The sequence below is a fragment of the Papilio xuthus genome, unplaced genomic scaffold (assembly GCF_000836235.2).
Source record: "Papilio xuthus unplaced genomic scaffold, Pxut_1.1 DF828177.1, whole genome shotgun sequence".
Taxonomy (NCBI): Eukaryota; Metazoa; Arthropoda; class Insecta; order Lepidoptera; family Papilionidae; genus Papilio; species Papilio xuthus.
The window spans coordinates 3,076,727-3,103,889 of NW_013530472.1; the positions used below are offsets into that span (position 1 = coordinate 3,076,727).

Here is a 27,163-nt window from a genome sequence, read left to right on the forward strand (position 1 = left end):
AAATAATAGAAATAAAACTAAAATATCATTTTATCGTAGAAAGCTTTAAAATAATAGCTTATTATGTTTGTTATATTATAAAATCATTATTTCGTTAAGTAGTTGTTCATTACACTCAACAAACATGAATTACAGTCAACGTTTAACATTTTCAATATTAAAATTTTGTATTGCATACTTGTACAGGAGTGGTGAAATTAAAAATTTATGAGCAGTTTGTATTTGTGTAATTGCAATATAAATTTACAAATAGAAACGAAATTGAAATTCATTACGAAGATATTTTCGGACTCCTAAAATTTGAGTAGTTTCTATCGTCTTATCGATGTCGATATAAAGTTTAACAAGTAAGGTACAACACTAAGAATTGGAAACAAATTTACTACTGTCAACCAAACACAGTGAATTTTAAAAGTATGGATTGTTAGTTAAAAAATAATTGAAACTAAGAAATCTTGTTCATTATTTTGGAATATAAGTTCTAATCGTAGTGCCATTAAGTTTTTAAAGTAAAACAGCCAAGTGAAGTATAAGTTTAGCAATTTAAATCTTAGAAAATTTCCTTTACTCATGAGGTTCATTCAGCAATAGTACAGGTAAATTATATGTAATTTTTATTTTTATTTGCTTTGAATTGTGCACTTGCAAGCTATAGAGGCAAGCGATTTAATAAAAAAATAACGGTTCATCAATCTAGCTACTTCGTCGTTATTGTGTATACGGCTTCGGACCTACCTTTACTTAGGAGTGATAATCAAGGTCGGCGTTAAGTTAGGGCGAAGTTCGGCTACCGCCCAGGGGCGTTGGACACAAAGGAGCCATGGTCCTGCGAATTACATAGTGCAGATTGCTTGGTAGGTTGACTGGCTCAATGTGAACCGTCCGACTTCATTGACATTGACCATATGCACCATTATAGCAAACTAGAAACTAATTATAAAATTAAATTAATCTTAGAAAAACATTCTTAATAGTTTTAATTTAACATAAGAATAGAAAAATTTTATTTATGGTTATTTATTTTATATCAAAAGATGGCAAACAAGCATCCAGTCTGCCTAAATAGTAAAGTAATTGTTGCCCTTAGTAATCTGAGGTGTTGCTGTTGGTGCTGTACAGAAAGATATTTCCCCTTCATAGGCATCCCCTCCTCCGTCAAATCTTCCTCTCCTTCCCATAATTTCTTTACAACAAAATGGTAGAAGTAATGTGGACTGAAATTATGCCTCATACCCAGTCATCAGATTAAATGTGACAAAACTGTCAATTGAAAGTGATGTTAACCGCTGATAAACCTTAACTGATTTTAAAGATGTTATCACCTTTATTTTTTACCTTCTATATGTTTTTTCATAAGCAATTCTAATGTTTTGGCAGATTTACATTTTCCACATATGAATTGTTGTTTGTGGTGGAAGAGAAATTATACTTAAAATTGAGAATAATCAAAAAGCTTTATACAATAAAAGAATTTCCTTTCTTAAGAAAAAGAGGGCTTTTTTTGCTTGACTTGGCCGGAGCACTACCATACTCCAAGATACATGAGTTTAGTTGGTTATAAGTTATGAATAGTGATTCAATTAAGAAAATAGTGCTAGATTCCTGTGTCCATGAGCCTAAATTTCTATGTTTTACTGTTTTATATTTCTCTGTTTAACTTTTTAGCAAAGTAGGATTTAAAATGTAGATGATAATGAGTGTGTCCAACAATTAAATCCTATAATTAATTCCTGTGCATGCAAGCCGGGTGCCAGATTGCTTTATATCGCACAAGCAAAGCGAAAGATTTCTCGTGTCATATTTGTTTTTGTTTATTTAGTTATTGATTCTACCCATAGGAAAAATATTGATATATTTTAGTCAAATGGATACAATGTAACATACATATTTACTCACAAACCCAAGCTATTACCCTTCTGTTAGTAGTGTAAAAAAGATAAATATTACAATAGTAGGTTTGTAGATGTCAGTGTTTGCATTTTGCGGTAGTTTTGGGAAGAAGAACATAAGATTATGGCATCTAGAAGAGTCAATTTCCAAAGAAAGGATATGTAGTATTAACACTAACTACTGGGTGATGTAAAATAGAATTTTACGATCTTTTATTACTTCTCTGTTTTATAGGGTAATTGTGCAGTAAACATGCTGTATATAAAGATAAATAAAAATCGATATTCCAAATGTAAAATTTATTTGAATGCTGTATACACAATTGTTTATTGAATTAACTTTTGTATTAAATTCGCTTGAGCCGGCATAGGAACGTGCGTCGCCACGTGATTTAATTCCAACTCCGCACAACAGTCGACTCGACTCTAGCGCGACAGCGAAGTGCCACAACGGGATGTCAACTATGTGTTTCGTTTACTTCGGCACTTGTTTTAAAACTATGTTGTTGTCCCTGTTTATTGAAAGACAATATTAGGGTTGACAATATGTGTTAATACTTTTTACTCCTCAATTTCGCCAGTAATCTAGAAATTGAGGAGTAAAAGATTAGCGTGGTATGCGAAGGGATGATGATGATATAAACAAAAAAGTTATGAGATTGAATGTGGATGGCTACAAAGGTAGAGGAAGACCAAAAAAGTATGGAATGACTGTGTGAAAGAGGATATGCGTAGGATGGTGGTAGATTCGGATATGACGGCTGATAGAGATGTATGGAAGAGTAGTACATACTGTGCCGATAGGGATAAGGGCAGGTTGATGATGATTGTGCATGATGACAATATGTGTTACTAAAAGTCGAGGCAGTCAAAATATACAGTACATCGCATCGATCTAACACTGTTAGTTTGACTTGTTAATATTCATATTGTTTACGGATGATATAGCTACAAATTTAAACCCTTGCGTCATCAGAGATAGTCTATTTGCGTCTAATATTAGAATTTACAATTCGAATTTCTTGGTTTAGGCTTACTGTATATTAATATGTATTTGTGAATGATTAAGACGGCACCGCACGTGTGACAGCATCCTTAGTAAGAAGCCACATCAATGTTTCGGTGGCCTGATACTTTCTGATTTTGATTTGTCGTAGTTGTGCGATAAACCGCCAACATATTCCCTATGTATAATATTTAACTTTGGAAAGTTGTTCAAGAAATATCTATTTACTTAAATTAATTAGATTTTTTTTTAGTAAATTAATATGAATAATATGCAATCAAGCTGAAATTGATATTTAATATAAAGATAGAATAACGACGACAATGCAACCAACAGGAAATTGCATGAAAAATTGATAGCCATGTAAAATGTTAATAGGTTTCTAATTACTTGTAATATGAAACATAGAAATGTTATATCTTTTAAGAATTCCGAGTAACTTTATACAGGTACTATTTCCAGTAAAAGTATGTTTAACTTGGAAAGTCCGTTGGTAGGCTTTAGAGATATTTAAAAACTTTGATTAATTTTTTGTGAAACTTCTAAGTAGCTTCGAATGGAGGTTGACTTCTAGATTAATTAGTTGTTTAATTATAAAATTGATATCGAAGTACGCAATACATCTTTCCGTGAATGGGATTAAACTAGTTATTTTAATGATTGTTTGGAACACGTAATATTGATATTGTTATGCATTCAAAGTCCTCGGATTAGTTATATACCTTGAACTCGAGTACAACATTTAATTCCTTCAAAACAAAGTTGAACATATCGCGATATGTAGATCTATAACTTCATATTGACTTGTATTCAGACTTTAGAAAATAAGCAACCTCATCGGTCTCCTAAACATTAAGGCTGGCTCGTGTTTAGTTGTAGGAAAATTTAAACATTTGTGTAAGTGCGAACGCGAGACCGCGACATTGTCGGCATTGGTTTATAAAATTTGTAGCGTGCCTTTACATAATGGTGACTCACATTGAAAATCGATTAACAAATTAATTGTGTTGTTGTATTTCTCTAAGAAAACCTTTTATATTTCGATATTAATTTTCGACAGAATGAGACACTTTAAGATTGTTAACCCATACTTTAAAAAACATCATTTTTAAGTAAAGTATTTAATGGATCCAGTTATTAAAATGTAAAATTATATCCAGTACAGTGAAAAGTCAATTTTGTGATCAATTAAATTGAGACGCGCTTAATTGAGATATTTATGTATTGCATAGGGGTTTTTTTAACGACGCGTTTAACCTCAGCGTTGGCGGTTCTCGAGCGGTGAACGCTTGTTCATTTGAACGCCGTAGAAACAGAAATGCATTCTATTTGAACGCTTTTTAACTCACAATAAAAAGCCCTTCTTATAAATGTACTGTACGCGAATTATAAGCAAAGCACTGCGAATGAAACGCTTCATTTTGTAAACATTTGCCTAGCGATATAACTTTGACTATATTTCCTATATTCATATATATTCTACATAGTTTATGAGATATGAAATTGTTTGCTAGAATTAAAATGAACATTGATTGCTGTGTTTACTTCGATAACGCTTGCGCGAATGTTCGAACCCTTAGCTTGAAGTGATGTGATAGTTTTATGCGAATGTTCAATTCATAAAGTTGTAAAAATATACTTTTTTTTTTAAATGCTAGCGACAAATGTTCATGAATGTCTTTAATTACCATCTTCTTACAAATTTTACTTTTAACTTTATTTACTATCAACTACCAAATGGAAGACTGAGTTTAAAGACTATTTAGTTGACAAAATGAAGTTATCACTTGATTGTTTTTTTTTGTTAGTGTAGTGTAATACATATAATTTTTAAACCATTATATAACGATACCTTTGATTGCCTTTGTGGAAAAAGCTGTACAAAAAAAAGAAACTTTGTCCCTTTTGAATTGAAATCACGTTTTTATTACTCCCCTGTTTCTAAATTACTCTTATATGGCCGCCTTTGATGGGGGTACATTACAGTTACACCCAAACATTAACTCGCGTCCCTGAAACTTTTTTCGCAAATGAAAGAAATTTGTAACCTTTTTTAAAAATAGCAAAGTTTTAATTAAACGTGTTTTATTTTCAATGTATCTTCAATCACGTTTAGGATGACGATGGTTTATGGTTTTCACAATCGACAAGAACTTGGTTTTAAATTTCTTAATTTTTGTTTTAGGTTCATTAATATGGACAATATGGATGACTCGGAGAACAATGCGAAGATATCAGATTCAGCGTACTCAAACAGTTGCAGCAACAGCCAGTCTAGGCGCAGGTAACTTACTTTTGTCCTTTAGTACTTTTGGAGGTGTGACAAATGTTCTATTACTTTGAACTATGTTTTGGTAGATATAACCCACGGCTAAGAGTTTGAACGTGAATAATAATTGGTGATTAATTTTTTTAGCTCGAAATCAACTCACTCCGGAAGCAATTCGAGTGGCAGCAGCGGCTATGGCGGGAAACCATCTACATCCGGTTACAGGTAAGTCATTTAAATGATAACCATAGCCATAATGATTTTATTGTTTTTAATTATTGTCAACATTATTGTAATATTTAGTATTATAGATAATAGCAAGTCCGGAATATAAATAAAAAAAAACTTTACTCTGTGTTCTTCCGGACTATGTTCTACATCTATGCCAAATTTCAGCGAGATCCGTTCAGCCGTTCCGGAGACACATTCGAACAAACATTTATAATATTAGTAAGATATAAGTAAGAGAATTTATTATGTTAATTTAAGGGTTTTTTTACTATTAAATTTTCATATTTTTATTTGCACGGAATTGATAATTATGAAAAGTAATGTAATATTACCAACCATTATTTTAAACCGACATATTCTACGGGCATTTGCTTAGATTCTAGAAAAGTTTTCCACATGCAAAATTTTTATAATAAATTCGTTATTCTAAAGAGACGCTTGCACCTTGTATTGCAAGTCTTAGAATTTCAATCATGTTATTTGCATGTATTTACTAGGCATGAAGTATTTCAAGGTACACAATTGTGGCTTTTCTAAGAACAGAGAGAATTTATAAATGTTATTCAGTGTTTTAAAATTACTACTAATCTTTGAAATTTGCAATCTTTAATTCAATATTTTTTTACTCGTCCACTGGAGTTCAAATATTTTTTTAAATTGTAGGTGATGTCTCTGCAATGGCATTGGCATATATTAAAAATTCAAGCGCTATTTAAATAAAAAAAGAATACGATCAAATCACAAAAATAAAAAGAGAAATATGTTACAAATTCTTTTTAAGTTTTTTTTCTTTCTATAAACTGATGGGTTTCTTAAATCAGCTTAGTTTAAAAACAAAATTTAATGTTTCCATTTGTCCATATAATTTTTCTTTATAGTAGCACCAACATTAACCAACCACCAGAGAAAAGGCTGAAAGATAAAGATTCGAAAAAGAAGAAGCAAGCGCAAGCGGAGATGTTAACAGAGGTGCGAAATGAAAGAGACGATGGTTTGGAAGAAACAGCTCCAATTTTCGAAACACCTAAAGAAGTAATCGACAATGGTGGGTGACGCGACTTTCATTTTTGTATGATACGCTATATGTGATGTGCTATTAATTAATGTAAAACCTACTCATAGTCAGACAAACTTGTCTGGCTCGAAAAGAAGATGTAGTCACGGTTAATTTACGCTTGATCAGTTTAGCGCTATTTGTTAGTAAATAGTCAAAAGCACATGGTAACATAATTTAAATGTTGAGAAAAAATGCCTTCTCAAATAGTAAGGTAGTAAGTACTATTGATGTCAACTTCGCAGCATTATTTATTCCGGCAGAGTCAATAACGAATATTTTTTCATCGCTAGAATGACATAACTTTGACAGATGACAGATCATCTGAATGTTGTCGCTAACGCCACCTACTTAAAGTTTTCAGTTTTTCTCCCCATTGAAATAATTGACAAAGCCCCCGACGGGTGGAATAAATAATTTCTATGTTATGTTCATTGTATATGTATAATACATGGAGGTATATTATTTTAATACTTCTATTTTATTATATTGTTTAATAAAAGAGTGGTACCAACCGAGATAAACCCACGGTAAATGTTAAGTACACATTGGCCGGTCTTCAATTATTTTTTCTTTGCATCCAAATTTGCAATTAAAAAAATGGCGACACACAGAAAACGCAGAGAGTCTAGTGATATTTGCTGTTATATTGAAATACTGGGTTGAGTATTGTTTATATAAAAGTGCAAGAAATACACAGCGTTTGAAATAAGAACGTGTGTGATGATAACTAAAAGAGAGATTTTATTGTAAAACAGAATTTGTGTGTTAAAAACAATATTGAAGCAAACAAAGTATTGTTGAAACCAGCAATTTTGTAGCGATTTTTTATCAGAATTTGTTGTCGCACACTTCTTATTTTAAAGCCACAGAATGGTTTGAAGGTTTGGTTCATCTTCATCATTGTTCATCCAACTGTGTTTTTTTAAATTCATCTGATTTCACCTTAATCTGTTAATTCTTGGTCATATTTTTTATGATTACTGATATTGATTTTTTTTAGCCGAGATTAGAAAACAAATTTCTTCAAACGTAAAATTGGTAAAACCTTACAATAGCGAATCGTACCAAATTTCCATTGATTTGCGCATTTTTTGGGGTCGTAATGTATTACATTGAAAACAATTAATTATACAAATTGTTGACTAAATATGTTTACGTATGTACTTATTACTTAAAATATGGTTCATTAATATTGAACATCAGTTTATTATGCGACAAATAAAAAGAAATATTTAAAAATATAGTTCAATTAAATTCATCACAAGAGCAAAGAAATCTGTACAGAGTTGACAATAAATTACCTACATTATATGCCTTAAACTCTATTGCCAGTAAGTTTATGAAAAGTCTTGAAGTCTATGATATTCCTTTTTGTCATTTTTAGGGTTCCTCCAGGTCCATCCTTAAAGGACCTTTGTTGTTCGTCCGTGTGTCTGTCAAGACTCTTTTTAACCTAAATAAATATGTTAAAGAACTGAACATTTTTAAAGATTAATCGCGAACCAAGAGAATTTGATTTTTAATAAACAACTGCTCTTAAATTTATACCCACATTATTATTATTGCAGAGGGCCTGAGAAAGTTTGCGGTTATATTTCATGTTATTTTCAATAAATTATTCTGTAGTTCCTTGGGTGTTACACGCTGATACACTGTTCCATATTTTAAGGTAAAGTACAATGGGCAGTGGATGAATGGTACGTAATATCAGATGTTTTAACTTGACAGTAACTGGAATACGCATTGTGCAAAAAGTGTACCAGTCTCATCGTGGGTTTCTGTAAACAAAATATCCGTTTAAAAATATTGTTATCTCTGTTTTAACAAATGTCAGGGATAACGATATATTTTAAATTGAGATATCGGTCTCAGAAACTCACGGTCAGTGTAAGTTTAAACGCCACGTTGAGACACTCTAAATCTACATTAAGGATATCTTTAATACAGATTTACTACGGCACTGCTGAAGTAACCATTAAATTACTGTGTTCGGGTATGCGTGTTTTTTAATATATCAATTTGTTATATTTGTGACATTTGAAACTTTAAAAACCTATTTACCATTACAATTAGTTTTTAGTACATAAGTAGATTTTACATATTTACTTTTTGCACAAAAGCGCTATCGAAATCATGAGACGATTTCTACTGTTCATACATTTACTATCTTGGATATTCGTGGACTAATTTCAGATTAAAAATAATGGATAACATTTCTTAATTAAAATGAATTGTTATGTTGTGCAGTTGTGCTGTTGTCGTCACCAGCGCTTGCGTCACCCGAAAAAGGTTCCGAAAGCATGGACATTTCCACGGTCGAAAATACAAGCAGTAAAGGTGACGCCGAACCCGTGAGTGTAGTTTTTTTCCTTAATAGAAGAATAACCCTCGTGCGGTTCCGTTATTGCGACACCCCAAATTGGAAAAATCACGTTATTATATCTCATGCTACGCCGTCCTTTCGACAGAGTTCAGTCAGAGTTGAACGTTCGACAAACAAAGTCCCATTCGTTATGTTTGAAAAGTTGCGTGGTCGTGTAGGACCACCAATGTATATATTTAAATATAACATATCTCTTACAGTACGCTCAAGCACTATATTTAATAATAATAGAATCTTGAGTTTTAATTACTTTTCTGTTTATTTTTCCTTTCTTTGAATTAGTTTTATTTTTCATAGTTAATCTATTTTTATAACGATTCTATTACGTAACCCTTTCTTGTTAAGTAAGTTAGAATTAAATTAATTACTTTTATAATTACCAGTTTGATCCTGCAACGAAATCACCGGTCCACAAAACGTTGGAAAACACAACAAATCGGACGCCATTACCTTTTCCTGTAAGTGTATTTATATTTTCTTATAAAACCGATTACTTATAAACTGTTGTAGATATTATCTAACCACTGCTGTAGGTTTCAATTAAGACGTTTATGAATTAACCTTTTAATTAACTACGAGAAACTTCCAGAAAGTAATCGACTTCAATAGGGACTAATTATGTAAGAATTATTTCAGCTATTATACAGCTTGATGTAAGAATAGATAGATTTATCGAACGAAAGTTTTGTGTTGATTAATTTTAGAGTACACTAGCTGCCGCCCGCGACTCCGTCCGCACGGAATTAAAAAAGAACTTACTAAGTCACTTATGCGTTCTTCCAGGATATGTTCTTTATCTGTGCCAAATTTTATCAAAATACTATGAGCCGTTCCAGAGATACCTCGTAACAAATGTCCATCAATTCTTCCATAAATCAAAATTTACGCATTCATGACATCAGTATGATTAGCAGTCTGAATTTCTTAGAGTTATTCGCATGATTTAACACAATTGATGTTACAACCAAATTTTAGATTTATATAAATGTTTTGTCTCGTAGGATGGATTCTCTTGCGTAATATCTATGCAAGACGGTGTGGTCATGTACACAACTTCATCGCTCACTTCAACGCTCGGTTTCCCAAAGGATATGTGGGTTGGCCGATCTTTTATAGACTTCGTTCATCCGAGGGTAAGGCCTACTCTTGTTTATGTAATTTCGATTTTTCAAATGAATATATTAAGGTAGCTTCGTTAAAAATATTGTTTGTACTGTGAGTTACTAGAGGTCGCCCGCGACTCTGTCTACGCTGAATAAAAAAATAATAATTAGACTATGTTCTATATGTTTGCCAAAATTCATCAAGATCCGTTCGGCCGATTTGGAGATACCTTCAAACAAACATCCATCCTAAACATATCGCGATATCATGTTAGTAAGAGGTGTAAGGAAGAAAATCCGACAGTGTGCCGGTGTACTGGTGCAACACTAGCCCTAGTAAAATGTTGACGTTTATGTCCCCTCACTAATCATTTTGATACTTCACTTTATAATCAAAGCGCGCCATTCGCGCTAAAGGATTCTAACTAATAATGTCTGAAAGAAGTAAGGTTAAAACCCATTTTTTTGTAACAGGACCGGAGTGCCTTCGCTTCGCAGATAACAAACGGATTAGCGATACCGAAAAATGTAAATGGTACGCAAGAAAAAGGTAATATTTTTTATTTAACAATCGATCGCGCAACTAAAGAATGTTGCATGACTAAGTATTAGATCCTGGGCTATATCGCTTGAACCGAGCTGGCTTCGCTTCCTTCGAAACATTTAGTTCGACGTAAGTTCATGTACATATCGTTATTTTATTTACAACATACATTTTATCATTAAATGTCTTTTTATATTAATTTGTACTATTAATTGAACTCTATTTTTATAAAAAAACTTCTTATTGGAAACACTTACAAAGAACAAAGTACATAAGAAAGTACAATATTACATATAAAATTAATTAAACTGTCTTTAAAATTAATTAAAAATAAATTTATATAATATACAAGAATCGATTTAAATCTAAAAAAAATGAAGACATGATATTCATACACAGAATAGTTTATAATTTGCGCATTTAAGTGTTGAGCTTTTCTAGTGTTAGAATAGAAAAAATGTTGTCATGTGATAAATGTTAAGGTATCTTATATTCGGTACATACATAGTGGTACATACAATAAAAAAATAGTGGTCGTTTATGTTTGCATGGTTTGCCTGAATACGACGCGATATTTGTTTTAACGGGGACGAAAATTTAAATAAATGCAGACTGGATGAAATGATAAAAAAAATGACGATACTGGTGTAACTTATGTTCTAAGAACGTCACTTAAGTTAAGGACTTGAATGTTAGACCACTAAAGATTCTTATGAAAGGAGATTGTATGTGGCAGAGGTGCTGTTAAAATGTAGTGCGACACGCAGGTTAAGAATTTGTATATTAGATGTAGTCTGAAAGTAGCGGCAGTGATGGAGAAATTGTGAAGCAAAAGGCAGAGGAAGATCGAAACAAGTATGGATGGATTTTGTGACAGGATATGCGTGAGATGAGAGTGAACTTAGTTATGGCCGCTGATAGACATGGACATATTTAGGGGTCGTAAATATTCTGCCGATCCTCCGTCGGGAGTAGATGAATATGTGCGATGTTATACGAGTAAATATGATGATACAAAGTAATACAAGATTTTACAGGATCACTGGTTTTATAAAAGGATGTGAAATCTTCGGTGGAGGAATAGAATTCAGCACAGGAGACGATTTATGAAATGACGGTTAGTTTTAAGTATGGTGCGGGTAAAATTGAAAGATTAAATATAAATAATATATTAAACTAGCTGTCGCTCGTGACTCTGTCCGCACGGAATTAAAAAAAAACTTAATAAATAGCCTATGTGTTTTTGCAGACTATGTTCTACATGTATTCAAAATTACATCAAAATCCATTAAGCAGTTCTGGATATACCTTCAAACAAACATTTACATTTATAATAATACTAAGACTAAATTCTGACATTTGCAACGATTTGAGATTATGTATGTTGTATAGTTAATTTTAATATATAACAATGAGGTAACGTTGGTACATTAATAAAGGTCGTAATAACGCGTATATACTTAAAAAAACTCTATATAACTATCAATCAAAAATTCTAAGCTACATCGGACAGAAAAATTAATAATTTTAATGTGAATATGTTTCATTATGTTACTAATTTTATTTACAGTGCCTGAAAGAGATAACTTGGTGTCATCTATGGTGTGTCGTATCAGACGATACAGGGATTTAGCATCGGGATTCGGAGTTAAAAACAACGCTGTATCATTCTTGCCTTTCCTTTTGAAGCTATCCTTTAAAAATGTCAATAACGAAGAGGGTAATGACATATATCTAGTCATACAGGCGTCACCATTCTTCTCGGCATTTAAAAGTAAGTTCAACATTTTATCTTTAAAAATCATTTTTTTAACTTTTTATTAAAATTAATTGGCTAACATTGAACTAAAGTGGTCTATGAAACAAAATGACCAATTTCAGAAAAACGAAACACATTTGAAGTTATTATGTACTTATGAATGTATTTTCTAGCTGTCGCCTACAGATTAAAAAAAAAACAGATTGTATCCTATGTGTTCTTCCAGACTATGTTCTACATGTGTGTCAAATTTCATCATAATCTGTTCAGCCGTACTGAAAATATCTTCAAACATCCATCCATCCATTAGTAAGATTGATATTAAATATTGATTCGGTAGTTAAATAGATAAATAAAATTAATAGATGTAGCCTGGATTAATTTATCTTTTTTATGTTTAAAAATACTTATTTAGCTTGATTTAGCCTAAACTGTTACATAGACATTTTAGTTCTAGGTTAGCCAGTTCTTTGAAGAAAGAGACATTGATACTAACGTTGTTTTTAATTTGCAGTACCAAACGAGATTGTAACCAAACCAGTACGATTCATCATTCGTCATGCGGCTAATGGTACCCTTGAATATTTGGATCCTGAGTCAGTCCCGTACTTAGGATACCTACCACAGGATGTTACTAATAAAGACGCATTGCACCTTTATCATCCCCATGATTTGATATATTTGAGACAAATATATGAAACTATTGTAAAAGAAGGCATGTCTCCGAGATCAAAACCATACAGGTCAGTCAACTCGGCATAGTATTTATGTTTGCTATTTGTTAACGAATAGTCGAAAGCACGTGTCAACATAATTAGGTTAATTCCTTAAAATAGTATAAAAATGAGGAAATGAATCTTTATATTTGATTTTTATTTTGATTAATCATGATTTTTGTTTGTTACAGGATGAGAGCACAAAATGGCGATTTCGTAAGACTAGAGACAGAATGGTCTTCATTTATCAATCCCTGGTCGAAAAAACTTGAGTTCGTTATTGGAAAACACTATATCATTGAAGTAGGCATTGATTTTAATCTATACATATTAATAAAAAGGGAACGGCTGTATGTAACATCAAAAATTCATTTTTTGTTCTTCTGCTTTTGTTCCGGGTCATCTCCGGTACTTTAAGATTATTTTAAAGGGAAGGTAGCTGATATATGCAAGCATATCATAAGTCACTTATTTTTTTTAATTTGCGCTGACGAGGTCGCAGACGACAGCTAGTTAATTTATATAAGCAGAAAAGAGTAGTTAATAACATGTAAAAAAATAGGAACAAAACATATTAGGAAGGAACTCGGTGTTGCAATTATAGTGCGGGATAAAGCCGCACTTACTGTTTTTTTTCTTGTATAAGTTTTTTTATAGAATATAATTAAGACTTCAAAGAAATTATATAAGTATTTTTGTTCTAGGGACCTTTAAATCCTGATGTGTTTCAATCGCCTGATCCCAACAAAGTTCAAAAATTTTCTGAAGAAGACAAGTTAAAAGCTCAATCTCTGAGAGAGAGCATTATTAAAATTTTAAATGAAGTAAGTACTTTATATTTGTTTAATATTGTTATTAAGTGTTCAGTTAATGCTCAGAATATCGCGCAAATTGCTGCGCAGATCACAATGAAAGGGGAATCCTGAAGCCCGGCAAGAGGCACAAGAAAATGGTTTTTGAGGGGTTTTAGTGAAAACCCTCCATGATCCAGTTTCCCCTAGGAGAAGGGTAGGGTATCTTTATTAAGATTTCATACCCAATACATAATATGTGGGTAGAAAACTGGGGGTGTAGTTGACCTTGAATTTAAAACATTGAAAAGGTTAATAATTTAAAAATGTTTCATCTTAGGTTCTGACTAAGCCAGCTGAAGTTGCAAAGCAACAGATGAGCAAGAGATGCCAAGACATAGCTAAATTTATGGAAAGCCTTTTAGAAGATCAACCAAAGAATGATGATGATATTCGTATAGAACCGCAAGATCCTGATCACAGCTACTACGTAAGTTTTTAATTTTTTTTCAAATCATTTCTGTCTAAATTCTCATTGAAGTAAAAAAAAAATGCTACGTACATATTGGTCACAGTCGGTGCTGATGTAAGTGGAAAGGAAACTTCATAAAGAAACATGAATTGCTATGTAAATAGTAAACAAAATAGATTGGGAACTATTGCTAGCATTTTGTTACGAATTGTGTTTCCAACGTATATTTAATATAATAAGTTGACAACAAAAAGCGTTTAAATTCGCCGAAATAGCGAAGCGATCGCAATCCATTGTCATCAGTGTTTGCAGATGCATTGCCTTCTGTAATTGTAATAGAAAGCGAAGAATTCCTTTTCTGTGCATCTCCTCCATCAAATCAACTCCACTTTCCCATCTTTATACATTGTTATGTCTAGAATTTCTCTTATTCTAATTTTGTGGAATTTTAAATATACTAGGGTCGAAGTGAGACGTTAGTTAGCAGACAGATGATGTTACAGGAACGTGACTCAGTGATGCTGGGAGGTATATCGCCGCACCATGACTATAACGATAGCAAGTCAAGCACTGAGACTCCAGTCAGCTACAATCAGCTTAATTACAACGACACATTGCAACGGTAAGGAAAATCTAAGTAATATAGACTAGGTGTCGCCCGCAACACCGTCCACGCGACATTAAAAAAAGTTGATAAGTACCTTACTTGTTCTTTCAGACTATGTTCTATATCTATGCGAAATATCAGCGAGATCCTTGCAGCTGTTTGGAGATACCTTCTAACAAAAGTCCATCCATCCAAATATTCCTATTTTCATAACACCTGAATGTATATCACTGAAATTTGGCGTAGATGTAGAACATAATCTGGAGGAATACATAGGCTACTAATTAAGTTTTATTATTCCGCGCGGACAGACTTGAGTGCGATATCTAGTAGTGTAATAATTTAATTTATGTAAATTTTTATGTTCTAAATTAGGAGAATTATACATGAAAGATTTTTGTTAACAACAGTCATATTCGTTTAAGGTATTTTGTACTTAGTAATGTTAATAGCTTGTTAATATTGTTTTTAGGTATTTCGAGAGTCATCCATCTTGTTCGTACGAAGAGTACAATACAGTGACAGGTGAAAATGTTCTGGGAATGCAGGATCCGAAGACGAATTCAAAGTGAGTTATAAAATACATCAATATTTTATACAATATTGCTCCATACAAAATTTGGAGCCCTAAGGACCTTTAAGGGAGGAATTTCGTTAAATTCCTGCATAGTAAAAACAACCTCTATGCAAAATTTTAAATCTCTAGACCCACACGTTTTGGCTGTGTTTACTCTTTTATAGAGATGTATTACTCATCCATACATCCGACATCTTTCTTTTATTATAAAAAATATATTAACTGTTATAAAGATACTTAGTTACTTGGATTCGATAAAATTTGATGATTTGGCTTTAACATAGTAAGCAGAAAATTGTGTTCGATTAGTGTTAATATAAATATGATTTGTGTATGATGATTTAAATTGTTTTTTTATTCGTATTTGTAGAGAGGGCACGTCACCTTCAGCGGATATAGGCGATTACGGTGATTGTGATGTTGAACCAACAATGATGGATAGAAATAAACAAAACTTTTTGGGAGATTATCAGCCTATACGACTCACTGAATCCGTTTTATCCAAGTAAGTTTATATACATTAACACATACAGGTAGCTAAGTACATAAATAGATAATTGCTGAACTTTACTTATATATAAAAATCTCGTGTCACAATGTTATTTACAAGTTCATTAGTTTTTATGAAATTTTATATGCATATTCACTAGGTCTGAGAATCGCCTACTATTTTTTGTTCCTGCACAGACGGAGCCGCGGGCGACAGCTAGTATATTTGAACATTGTGACATGTACGATTAACATCTTAATCATCGGGTGAATATTAGTTTGTAATAAATAATTTATATTTTTCCAGGCATAACGCGGTAATGGTGAAAGAACTTGTCAAGATACATCGAGAAAATCGCTCTAGTAGTAAAGGTGAAAAGGAAAAGAATTCCAATGAGAATAGACAAAAAAAGAAAGAACATTTAGCAAGATGTAATGCATCGTTCCAACCTACGTCCGTCGGTATAAACATGACTCCACCGCAAGTGAGTAGAAAAAAGGTATTTACAAGAAACAACACAAAGTCTTACTACTTATATACATAAATAAGAATTCCAGCTTGATAACTTCACGCGTTTTTAAAAAAAGAGTCTTGATAGACAGACAGACAACAAAGTGATCCTATAAGCGTTCTGTTTTTTTCCTATGATGTACGGAACTCTAAAAAATCATTTATTATCGGCTATATTATATGGATGGTTGTTTGTTACAAGGTATCTTCAAAATGGCCCTATGGATGGGTGTCTGAAATTCGACATAGATGTAGAACATAGTCTGGAAGAACACATAGACTATTAATTAAGTTTCTTTTTTTTTGCACAGATGGGGTCACCGACAGATAGTCGTAACTTAAATATTGATGTAAAATAAAATTGACGTTATATTTTAAATTTTTTCTCAGACACAAGGAGTTAAACGTGCTTCAAAACAAATTGAACAGGAATCTGGGGCACATAAGCATCATTGTACTGCTCCTAGACAAACACGTCGCAGACAGCCAACAACCACAATACCACATACTGTTACTACACCGGTGACAACAACTGCTGGTAAGCAAGAAATTTTTACATTCCTGCTTGTGTGTTTCAGTTTCTTTGATAGTCAAAGAATTTTTTTTCGTACCCATCTAATATCTATAGCACAATAAGCTAGACATTTCTAGATGTATTATAACAATGGGTTTGTCGCGTAGCACTAACTAAAAATACTTGTTTGGATTTTTTTCGGTTAAACCTTAAGAACTAGATAATGCCAATTTGGAGCAGAAATCTAAGGTATTTAATCTAATCTTGTCTAAGTCTGTAGGGGGAGATTTCCTTTGTTTTTCTGTTTATTTAGTCTAGATATTATTAGATGTAAAATTTTTCGGAATGACGATTACTATTCAGATAAGATGTGGATAAATTCCTTGAAATATAAAATCGTGTTAATGTTGTTTATAAATTGTTTTGGTAGCACCAACAGCCTGGCCGTCAAACCCAATGAATGCTTTTATATTGGGCGTTGGAATACCGCAACAAATGTCAATCGTCAGTCCTGTAGCTGCTATGCCAGGTATTAACATTGTATTTTTTTAAATCTGCAGCTATGTCTCACTAACCGTGGGTTTCTGAGAACGAAAACCCTGTTGTTTTGACAAAGGTAATGTGAAAACAAACAGGGATGTGTTTTATATAGAGAATTGGATCTCAGAAACCCATGTTTATAAATATTTGCTTACTATTTGCGTTATGCCAGATCTTTTCTTTGTATTAACACCAAATAATTTAATTATGAGATAAATGAAAAATATTTTACTAACGCCAAGGGTTCGTCTTTACAATTTTTAAATATGTGCAGTATTAAATTAGTCGATTGTTATTTTATATAATGACGACAAAAATACTAGTAAGTATTATTAAAGATTTTTTTTCTTTCTGGTTTTTTATTGTTATTACAAACTCTGATATTTTCACCAGCTTTATTTTATCTCTGGAGTTGTATGGCTTAGAAACTGATTTCCTACTTATTTTAATGAACTGTGTTTTTTTTACATTAAAGGTATGTTTCCAATGCACTATATGCAAGCGCATGGTCCGCAAATGCAAGCAAGTACATCTACAAACAATGCAGTTCCTGGGCCTAGCTCTGGACAACAATATCAAGAACCAACAAGTTAGTATAGCTCACTGTTAAATTGTGAATACTCCTACTTCCTGACCCTGTCTTTATCTAAAAATGGGAAGGAAAGTAGTTTTGGCAGGAAAGGGGATGTGAAGAAATAAGTACGTCGTCTCTCTGTCCATTTAAAGTGGACAACGCTTTAGAAACTTGTTAGAGATGTTGGATGTGTAGATGGATGTACGAATGTATAGATCGATGTATGGATGGAAGGATAGATGGATGGATTGACGGATGAATGGATGTTTGGATGGATGAATGAATGGATAGATAGATAGATGGATAGATGGATCGGCTGAACGGATCTCGCTGAAATTTGGTACATTTATAGAATGTAGTCTAGAAGTATAAACGGCTGCTAATTATTTTTTAATTTCGCGCGGATGGAATCGCAGGTGACTGCTAGTGTTTCAATATATTTAATTTTTATTTTGTTTCAGTGCAATGTATGATGTACGGGCAAGCAGTGTATGGATCACCTTTCATGTACTCACCTATCAATCCGCAAGTGACTTACCCCGTGCCACAAAACTTTGTCACGGCGCAAGGAGTTCAATATGTAAACAATTTAAATACACTAGGCTTAGGGACCAGCAATTACGTTGAGGTAAGCGACTGATATTTTCTATTCTATCTTCTTATTTAACATTTATATTAATAGAAAATCATGTCTGCTTTGATACTTACGCTCTAACACTATTAATTCTTTCAGTGCATTTAGCAAAAAGTAACCTTTTAATATCACATCTATCTGCTTTTAGTCAATTGTAATTTAAATTGAAATATTTATTTTTTCATTCTCTCGATCTCACTACAACACAAGGTTACGTAGATATATTTAATCGTATCAACTGAAATTATAAAGTTTATTGAGGTGTTTGTATCGTAGTGATTTGTTAAGTAACTTATGAATTACGTGAACCATATGTCTATGGTAAAATATATTATAAGGTATTGAAAAAATAATGTGATTTAATATTTTCATAATTGTATGAAAAGATTTTTATCTTTACTGACTTTTGTATGATTATTGCATATTTTTAATAATAAATTGTTACATGGATATACGGCTTTTCCTCGGATAAAAATCATGTAGAAATATTACGTAACTCAACTTTTTAATAATAGACAAGATGTTATCGGTTAACCTAATATTAAGATAGTTTTCGTTAACACTATAAAACTACAGCCTTCGTTTTTAGGAGCAAACGTTGTATTATATCGGATTTTAGTTTATAAGGAACATAGTAAACATACATTAAGACCAAACTATATTTATCGATAGTTAGTTTCAAACGATCGATAAGAATATTTGTACCGGCGCCTCACTAGTCTTATTAAAATATCAACGCTTATGTCCCATCACTAATCGAGTTTGACACTTGACGTGGTAAAGGTAGCGTGTTTGCGCGCCATTCTAACTTAAAATGTCTAAATTTTTTTTTTCAATGATTACATATTTCGTTCTTAAGTAAGAAAAAAATGATTGTATAGGTTAAAATTTTATATCTATATAGAGAATCGCGTTTTATAGCACTTTTTTTACGACTTTTGGGACTCTTATCTACGTTTTATTATAGATTTTGACTGCCCTGACTCTTGTACTAACACATAATGTTGTCTCTGTCTTTTCAAACAAAAAGTAAGGGAGAAAATATGTCTCAATAAAAGTGTCACTACAGTAAAACCCATATTTGCAATTTTACATTCTTCACAGCTCTAAAGATAATTTAAGTATGGCATGTTTTATGATATTTAAGACGTTTCTTAATCGACCATTGTTTTTTTAATAATTTATTTCGAAAATGATATTATCTAGTCGAGAAGTTACTCTAATTGAGTATTCTGAGTGCGCTTTTTCGCTATTCTCAGGTCATTTTTTGTACCTATTATCAAATAATTTATCTTTTGCGAATTAAAGTGAAAATCCGTGTTTCTGTCTTAAATCATTAGAGGTTTCGGACAGAATGGTTTGTCACGATTTTTAAATACGCCAACTTCGCATGTTTTGATGTCAACACATGTCCTACGATCGATACGACGTAAAGATATCTATACATTTGATGGAAATCGTTCATATGTTATAATGTTTGTACATTCAAGACATATTTGGTTGCCAGTCCTAAGCCTGGAGAAAGTATGAAGGAAAATTTTAATCGTTGTTCAAGTTTCCAGCCTGAGTTTCATTGGCTTTGGCTTTTAAATATTTTGTTCAAATGTGCGCAAATTAATAGTTGCCAGATTCATATTGATTATCTGCCAAAAATAATCAAATTGTTAACGCCATTATTAACGTATGTAAGAAAGTTGATAGTTTATTTAGGTCAGGACATGAAACTAACAACACTTAACTCATTCACAATTTCTATATCATTATTTTCTGCAATCGTTGGGTTCATTCAGCTTTATCATAATTAATTGCTTACAAATGTGTTAAATGGTGGGATAATTGTACGCTCGAAGTTGTAGCAGAACTACGTGTAATAATAGAATGCATACGCAGGCGTGTAAGACAAGTTTGCCTATGAAGACGGAAAAATCGCACTTCGGAAATACCTGGAAGAGCAGGAAACGAGAAAATGAAGGAAATGTTCAAGGGAGCTTATTGAGTAATTCTTCAGAGAACGCTTCGAACATGGTATGCGATTTTGAACATTATTGTCGAATAAAACTTTGTATTGTGTCCCAGGTTTTGAATATTTGTAAAGGTAAGTTCTTGTGAACAGTTTTGAGGTTTCGATGATTCAGGAAATAATTTAATTTCGTTTAGGAATTGTAATATATATTTTTCATTCAATCTTTTTCCTTACACTTTTTATATCCACTACGATGTTTCATTAATGAAATATATTATTTCATTAAATTTTCTTTTGACAAATAACTGCCTTATTTATTTAAATTCCTCAATACAAAATTTAAAATCGGCAAATCTTAGATTAATGACGCGGTGTTCTTGTCTTGAACAAGTTAATAGCTTCACAAAAAATCCTTCTCTCTACGAGAATATTTCCCCAGTTAAATGGAGTAGATTTTCCGGCGAAGTTTGATAAAATTTAATATTTCCTTAGTCACTACTGTCCGTTTCTCTTGTAGGAATCGGGTGCTCTAAGTAGCGATAAAAGTGGGACCAGGAAAACGCCGGAGAATTCATCAGACCTCAGTTTCTTCAGGACCAGTTACAGTGTAAAGGTTAGGGCTGTTCAGAATTAGGTTCATAATTTATTTCTCATATTTTCGTTTCACAGTAACAAGCCATTATCGCGCTCAATGTGTTACAATGGCATTTCTCTTATTAAGTCTGTTCATCAGGTCAACATTGTTATGTGAGTCCTATGTGAATGGTAAGTCTTTTGGCCGTTAAATTCATAGCCATCTTTTTGGTGACATGTGCTTATTTAATTCCTACTAGTCCTTCCTTCCTGGCTTGCTCATTCATCTATGATAAAGAAAGAAGTAACTACCTTAGTGTAGTTATTATTACCATGGAGATCTTATAAAAAAAACCAACGTTTACTGGATGTATTTATACTTATATACCTTGTCTTATATTATATGCAATTGCGATTTTTCTATGACTATATTTAGGGTTCCGTTGTGATTAAAATTAAGTGCGAATTACACTACCACATGATACCTAAATTACAACTAAAGATTGATAAAACTCTTGTTATTGTTACGTTATAGTGCTAGAGTTAAGCGGCTAGGAATTTAACAAGTATTATTTTGTTGCAAAGCTGATCGCCAAATAAAAAAATTACACGAGAACAAAAATCTTACTATTTTTTTTATCTACGAGAAAATATTCTGATATTCCTGTTTTCAAATATAGTTTATCAAACAGAAACAATGTAATTAAGATATTCCGAGATATTTAAATGAATATAAAATAATTTCTAAACTCTTGAAAGGTAAGTTCCGTTAAAGCGACATATTTTCGACTAAAGAATCTGTTCAACATTGTCGTACACGTATTTACCGGACATTCTGTGTTTATGTTGTACAAATTTTGTAACCTGAATTCCTACACAGATTTTATGAAATTTGGTACCTTAAGTTCTGATGATAATAAAATATTTTATATTCAGTGTCATTGTAAACCCAAAATGGCCGCCGTCACAAAATATCGGATGACATATTTTTTTTCAAGCACCCAAACATGGGTATCAAACTTTGACTATTAAAACAACTTGGTAAAATCTTATTAACTTGAAACTTAAAAATTATTTCTAAAAGTAGAAATTCGTTTAAAAATCTTTTTTTAATATTGTCATCTGTTATGTTTATGATGTTACTAGTATATTAATCAAACTTATATTAGTATATATTTTAGCTTTATGTGTATCGTATAAGTATTTTCTCTATTTATATAAACATTGCAACATTTAGGAACTTTCTTCAGTTGTAAGGTCAAAAGTATCGTGAAATCGTATAACGCGGATCGTGTACTAATAAATTTTACGCAAAACAAACTATAAATAAATCAATGTGTACCGCTTTGTACCCTTAACACAAGTTATTGTGATATTGTAACCAAGTAATTATTGTTATTATATAAAAAGTATGATAAATTACCGATGTTATGGCTTCAAAAGAAATAACAGGACCTGGATCATATATGAAAATTACGTCTACACGCTATAGATTTACATCACTTTGAGATTTTATGTTTCAAACATTTTTACTTACTGCAATGATGTGTGATATTTTATTGCATGTTTGTTGTTTTGAGGAATGTATCATTTACCCTGAGTTTGCACTGACGAAGCTTGTACATAAAGAAGTTATGTGTGCTAATATGCAAGCTCCGTGAAAGTTTAAAAAACTATTTTTACAAATTTTTGAGTCTAAATAATAGTACTTTTAATATTTTAAAAAATGATGGCAACCGAGTACAACAAGTCCTTGGAAAACATGACTTTTGAAAGTTTTAGTGCAAATTCACGGTCATAGATGTTTCTAACGAACACTAACGTTGTATAATATCGTGTTTATATAAGTTGTTGTTTGTCAACAGAGTACAAAGGCGGTGCACGACGTGACTCAACCCGACGCAGGTCAAGGGGCGAGACCTGGCAAAAGCGAGGAAACGACAGACAAAACTGATGGAGAATCAAGCTATTCGTCATTTTATTCATCATTCTTTAAGACAGAATCAGGAAGCGCTGAAGAAAGTAGCGATACCAAAAAGCTTGGCAAAGAAAGTAAAGTAAGTCTATTTTTATTTTTTACGTTTATTTTTATAAGATGGTAAACGAGCAAGCAACCACATGAATAGGTCGAAATCTCGGACCTCTGTCTATTGACATCCGCAGTTACAGATGCGTTGCACGAACAGAAAGAGGGTGTTTCCACCTTATTTGCGTCCTCTTCTCCGCGAAATCTACTTTACCTTCCCATCTTTTCCTTGTAAAAAAAGGTAGGAAGAGAAAGGAGATTAAATTTAGGCCTCCGTCATAAAACTCGTCAGACACAATGCCAATTCCACTCTTCTCTCCCATTCCGCTATTATTTAATAAGGGAAGGCTGAGTCGAGGGATTGAAGCGGTGAGGGAATGTAAAGGAAAAGGAAATATAATCTTCCTGTTCACGTCCCCTCCTCTGTCCATTATAATGGCAGGCAACATTCAATTTCTTGTAAATATAAATGGGTTTTTATTTAAAACTTTAGCAATATGTATTTATAATAATATTTTTTTTTAACAATTTCAGAACAACTTTGATTGTGGAAGTAGTTATCCAGGATTCGGTGCGGAGCAAACGAAGAAAGGAGCCAGAAGGAAAATGGAACCGCCATGGATGGAACATGTAAGTAATATTTTTTTATCACATAAATTTCTCGTCATACTCTTATCATAATAAAAGTGAAGTAAGGAAAGTGAACTTGGGCCGTCAAAAAGATTGAAATAGTCAGTGTTAATCTTACTAATGTTTGGATGTATGGATGTATGGATGTATAGAAAAGGATGGATGTTTTATTAGAATATTTATCTAGACCGGTTCAATGGATCTCGATGAAATTTGGCACAGACGTAGAACATTGTCATTTTAGTATAGTCATGGTCTGTCCTCGGTGGCATTTCCAATCCGCTACGACTTAGTTTCCTTCAAGAAGCTAGCGTATCACCATCTCAAAGGCCGGCAACACATTTGCGGTTCTTCTGATCTTGCAGATGTCCATGGGCGGCGTTGAACACCTCGGTTTTCCCGCAGTTCGTTTGCCCCCTTCTGTTATATAAAAGATGATTACGGCATTTTCTATTATAGATACCAAGATATACCAAGTTCCAAAGTACTAAGATAATTTAAAACCCGAATATATACTTTTTCTTTATATATTTTTAAATATTAATGTTCAAATATATAATTTTTTCAGGTGTGCGTTACATCCGAGCTTATTTATAAATATCAAATTCAAACGAAGAGTATGGAGGAAGTCTTGTCTTGTGATAAGCAGAAATTAAAGCAATTGGAACAGGTACGACTAATTATCGATTTTTTTTATTTACACAAGTTAGAAAATATGTTCTAAAACTTTTTTATTGTATTCTTGTTAAGGAAGTTAAGAATGGTTTTTTTTTATTATAGCCATCGCTGGTGAATGAGCAATTGGGTCAGCTATACTTAGACCTTCAATTAGAAGGTGTGGCATCGAGATTGACACTTGAAGAGGGTGTCACGAGTTCCAGTAGTTCCGGAGAAGAGACCACTGTGAGAGTTCCCAAGGTTCGTTTTGCATCAAAACTTGTACTTTAATAAGTTTTTGTAAGTCTTATTTTGTAATTTTAAAAAGATACCTGGTTTTATTTTTACACGTTCTACACATTCCACTTGTAAATGCTGCACTCAGAATCCTTATGTGATCGCCTTAGCGTGAGAATTCAGTTAAAGAAACACCGTGGGTTTCGACTGCATTGACACATATTGTCATCTCTTTTATACTCTTAGACAAAACAAAGATGACAATGTTTGTCATATTGTTATCCCTTTCTTACTCTTTGACAAAACAAAGACGTCAATATTTGTCAGAAGAATTGTCTCGGCAGTCGAAATACTCAGTATGAAATGACTTTTTATACTATAATAATTTGTTATGTTTATATTAAAAGGCTTTTAATTCCAATAGGCGCCTAGGAAGAAACGGGAATACAGCAAATTGGTGATGATATATGAAGAGAACGCACCCCTCCCACCCCCTGACTCACCCGCTGCGGCTTCTGTGTCATAAGATTGTGAATAAGTGAATAATAATCGAATAATTCCAGTCAAAAATTAATTGACGCACAAATGTGAAACAAATTTGACTTTCGTGTGATGCGAGTCGGGATTTGTCTTAGTATTAAGGTGAGTTTCCACTATGGTAACATCTGTATGACAACAATAATACCAATTATCATTGAAATAATGTTTTTGTATGCGTCTTACAACTGTTGAAAACCACATTATTTGTAAAAGACATCTGATCAAAATAATATATATATATATTCGTCTAGTAATTTTAAAGCCACTGTTTTTTTTTAACACATTCCATGTCACTACCAATTTTCCTTAGGAAAGTGAACTCGCCAGGCAAGTTGGTGGCACTGAACGTGTTAAAGTAATATTTGAAAATGTGCTAATGTACCCAGTCGATGATTTAAATCCAATATAGCATTTTTTTCGATATTAATAAGTTTTAAAAGTTGATTTTCTTAAATTTTAATTCTTTAGTTAAAAAAGGGCAATTTTTTACAAATAGTAATATATATTTTCTTTTATCTTAATTTTTTAATCTCTGCCTACACCGCTGCGTTACAAGCGTGATTTTATCTTATTTTAAAATTGATATTAATTTTAAGCTTTTATTATTTACTATTATAGAATTCTAATTAAGGTCTTATAAGTTTAATCTAGATTAAGATATACTTATAAATAATTTAAGCTATTTGTTGTTTAAATAAGATAAATATATACATATATGTTGTTTGGAAACGTATGTAATACTTAATTCAACTGTTATCGAAATAGTTTTTATAACCATAAAAAACTGGTTTGTATATTTTATAAAAAAGTTTTACACAAAAACAATATTTTATGAAAAATGTAATGTTCTATTTAAATATAATAATATAGTAAAAAGATCAAAAATAATCCTATATATTTTATACTGTCGTACATAGTATTGTGCAATATTATATAAATACATAAAATATTAGAGTTAATTAGATTTCGCTTCATACAATGTGCAATAATCATGATAAGTTTGAATCATATTATTCTTGATACGATTATTTTGCATTGAATATGAAAGATTAAAAAATATAATATAAAAACATTTATAAATATTCAATGTATTGGCAATTTTAATTTTCGTGTCTAATAATATTAATGACGTCATCGCGACAATCTCCTATATTCGAAAATAAAATATTTGGCTAGAAATTTAAATATAAGCTTCAAATACCGAAATATCTATATAAAAACATATTGTTGTCTCTGTTTCTCAAAGAGGATTAGAAAGAGATAGCAATACGCTTGTAGAGGTTTCGGAATGATTATTGTATTGGATACTGTAACATGTTTTTTGGCATTTGTAGTAATACAATTTGAATTCAATGGAAATGAGAAATGATATATATACATGTCACTGGATGTATTATTTTTATTATAGTTAGCTGTGCCCCGTGACTTCGTCCGTGCGAAATTTAGAAAAAAAGTTTTCTTATAGAATTTATTTCAGCGTGAACCATACATCCGTTCTCCAGATACTTTACGTCCATCTAAATAATCGCGTTTATAATATTAGTAAATTCAGTAAGAAGGATTTATTGTGGAAAATTTAGTTTTTAAATTGATGATACAAACATGTCTGTAAGTCTGTGATTAAAGCCTTTTAAAGGTGAAATTATTTAGATTTGTTTGTTATAATTTCTTATATCCATTGAGTTCGATTATAAGATCTTTGTTGCAAAAATGCTTAATGTACGATGTGTTACTGTTTATATAATTCTATTTAAATTTTTGTTTGTAAATAATAACTATATATGTTATGTTACGTAAATTAATATAATAAAAAATAATACTAAAATACAAATATTTTGTTGAAGTTGTTTTTTTACCTTTAATTCTTCTCA

The 27,163-nt window shown here is 32.0% G+C and overlaps 1 protein-coding gene across 5 annotated transcripts; it reads left to right on the forward strand.

Annotated features, from left to right (window-relative positions):
• The first annotated feature begins 380 nt into the window (after window positions 1–380).
• per (period circadian regulator) lies at window positions 381–25,930 on the forward strand. Of its 5 annotated transcripts, none has more exons than XM_013306591.1 (28): window positions 381–596; window positions 5,081–5,179; window positions 5,312–5,389; window positions 6,274–6,440; window positions 8,700–8,803; window positions 9,219–9,293; window positions 9,837–9,968; window positions 10,413–10,488; window positions 12,053–12,256; window positions 12,756–12,984; window positions 13,149–13,260; window positions 13,662–13,781; window positions 14,089–14,238; window positions 14,724–14,842; window positions 15,300–15,395; window positions 15,775–15,909; window positions 16,201–16,393; window positions 16,795–16,942; window positions 17,349–17,447; window positions 17,934–18,047; window positions 18,494–18,660; window positions 20,557–20,691; window positions 21,147–21,242; window positions 23,068–23,259; window positions 23,763–23,858; window positions 24,427–24,528; window positions 24,639–24,776; window positions 25,177–25,930. In XM_013306591.1, the coding sequence occupies exons 2-28, from the start codon at window positions 5,091–5,093 to the stop codon at window positions 25,276–25,278; spliced, it is 3,468 nt and encodes a 1,155-aa protein (XP_013162045.1). In that variant the 5' UTR covers window positions 381–596; window positions 5,081–5,090; the 3' UTR covers window positions 25,279–25,930. The 5 variants fall into 5 exon arrangements, with proteins under 5 accessions (XP_013162045.1, XP_013162047.1, XP_013162048.1 ...); XM_013306593.1 differs by having other exon boundaries at window positions 16,201–16,378; XM_013306594.1 differs by having other exon boundaries at window positions 10,413–10,473.
• Window positions 25,931–27,163: the final 1,233 nt, after the last annotated feature.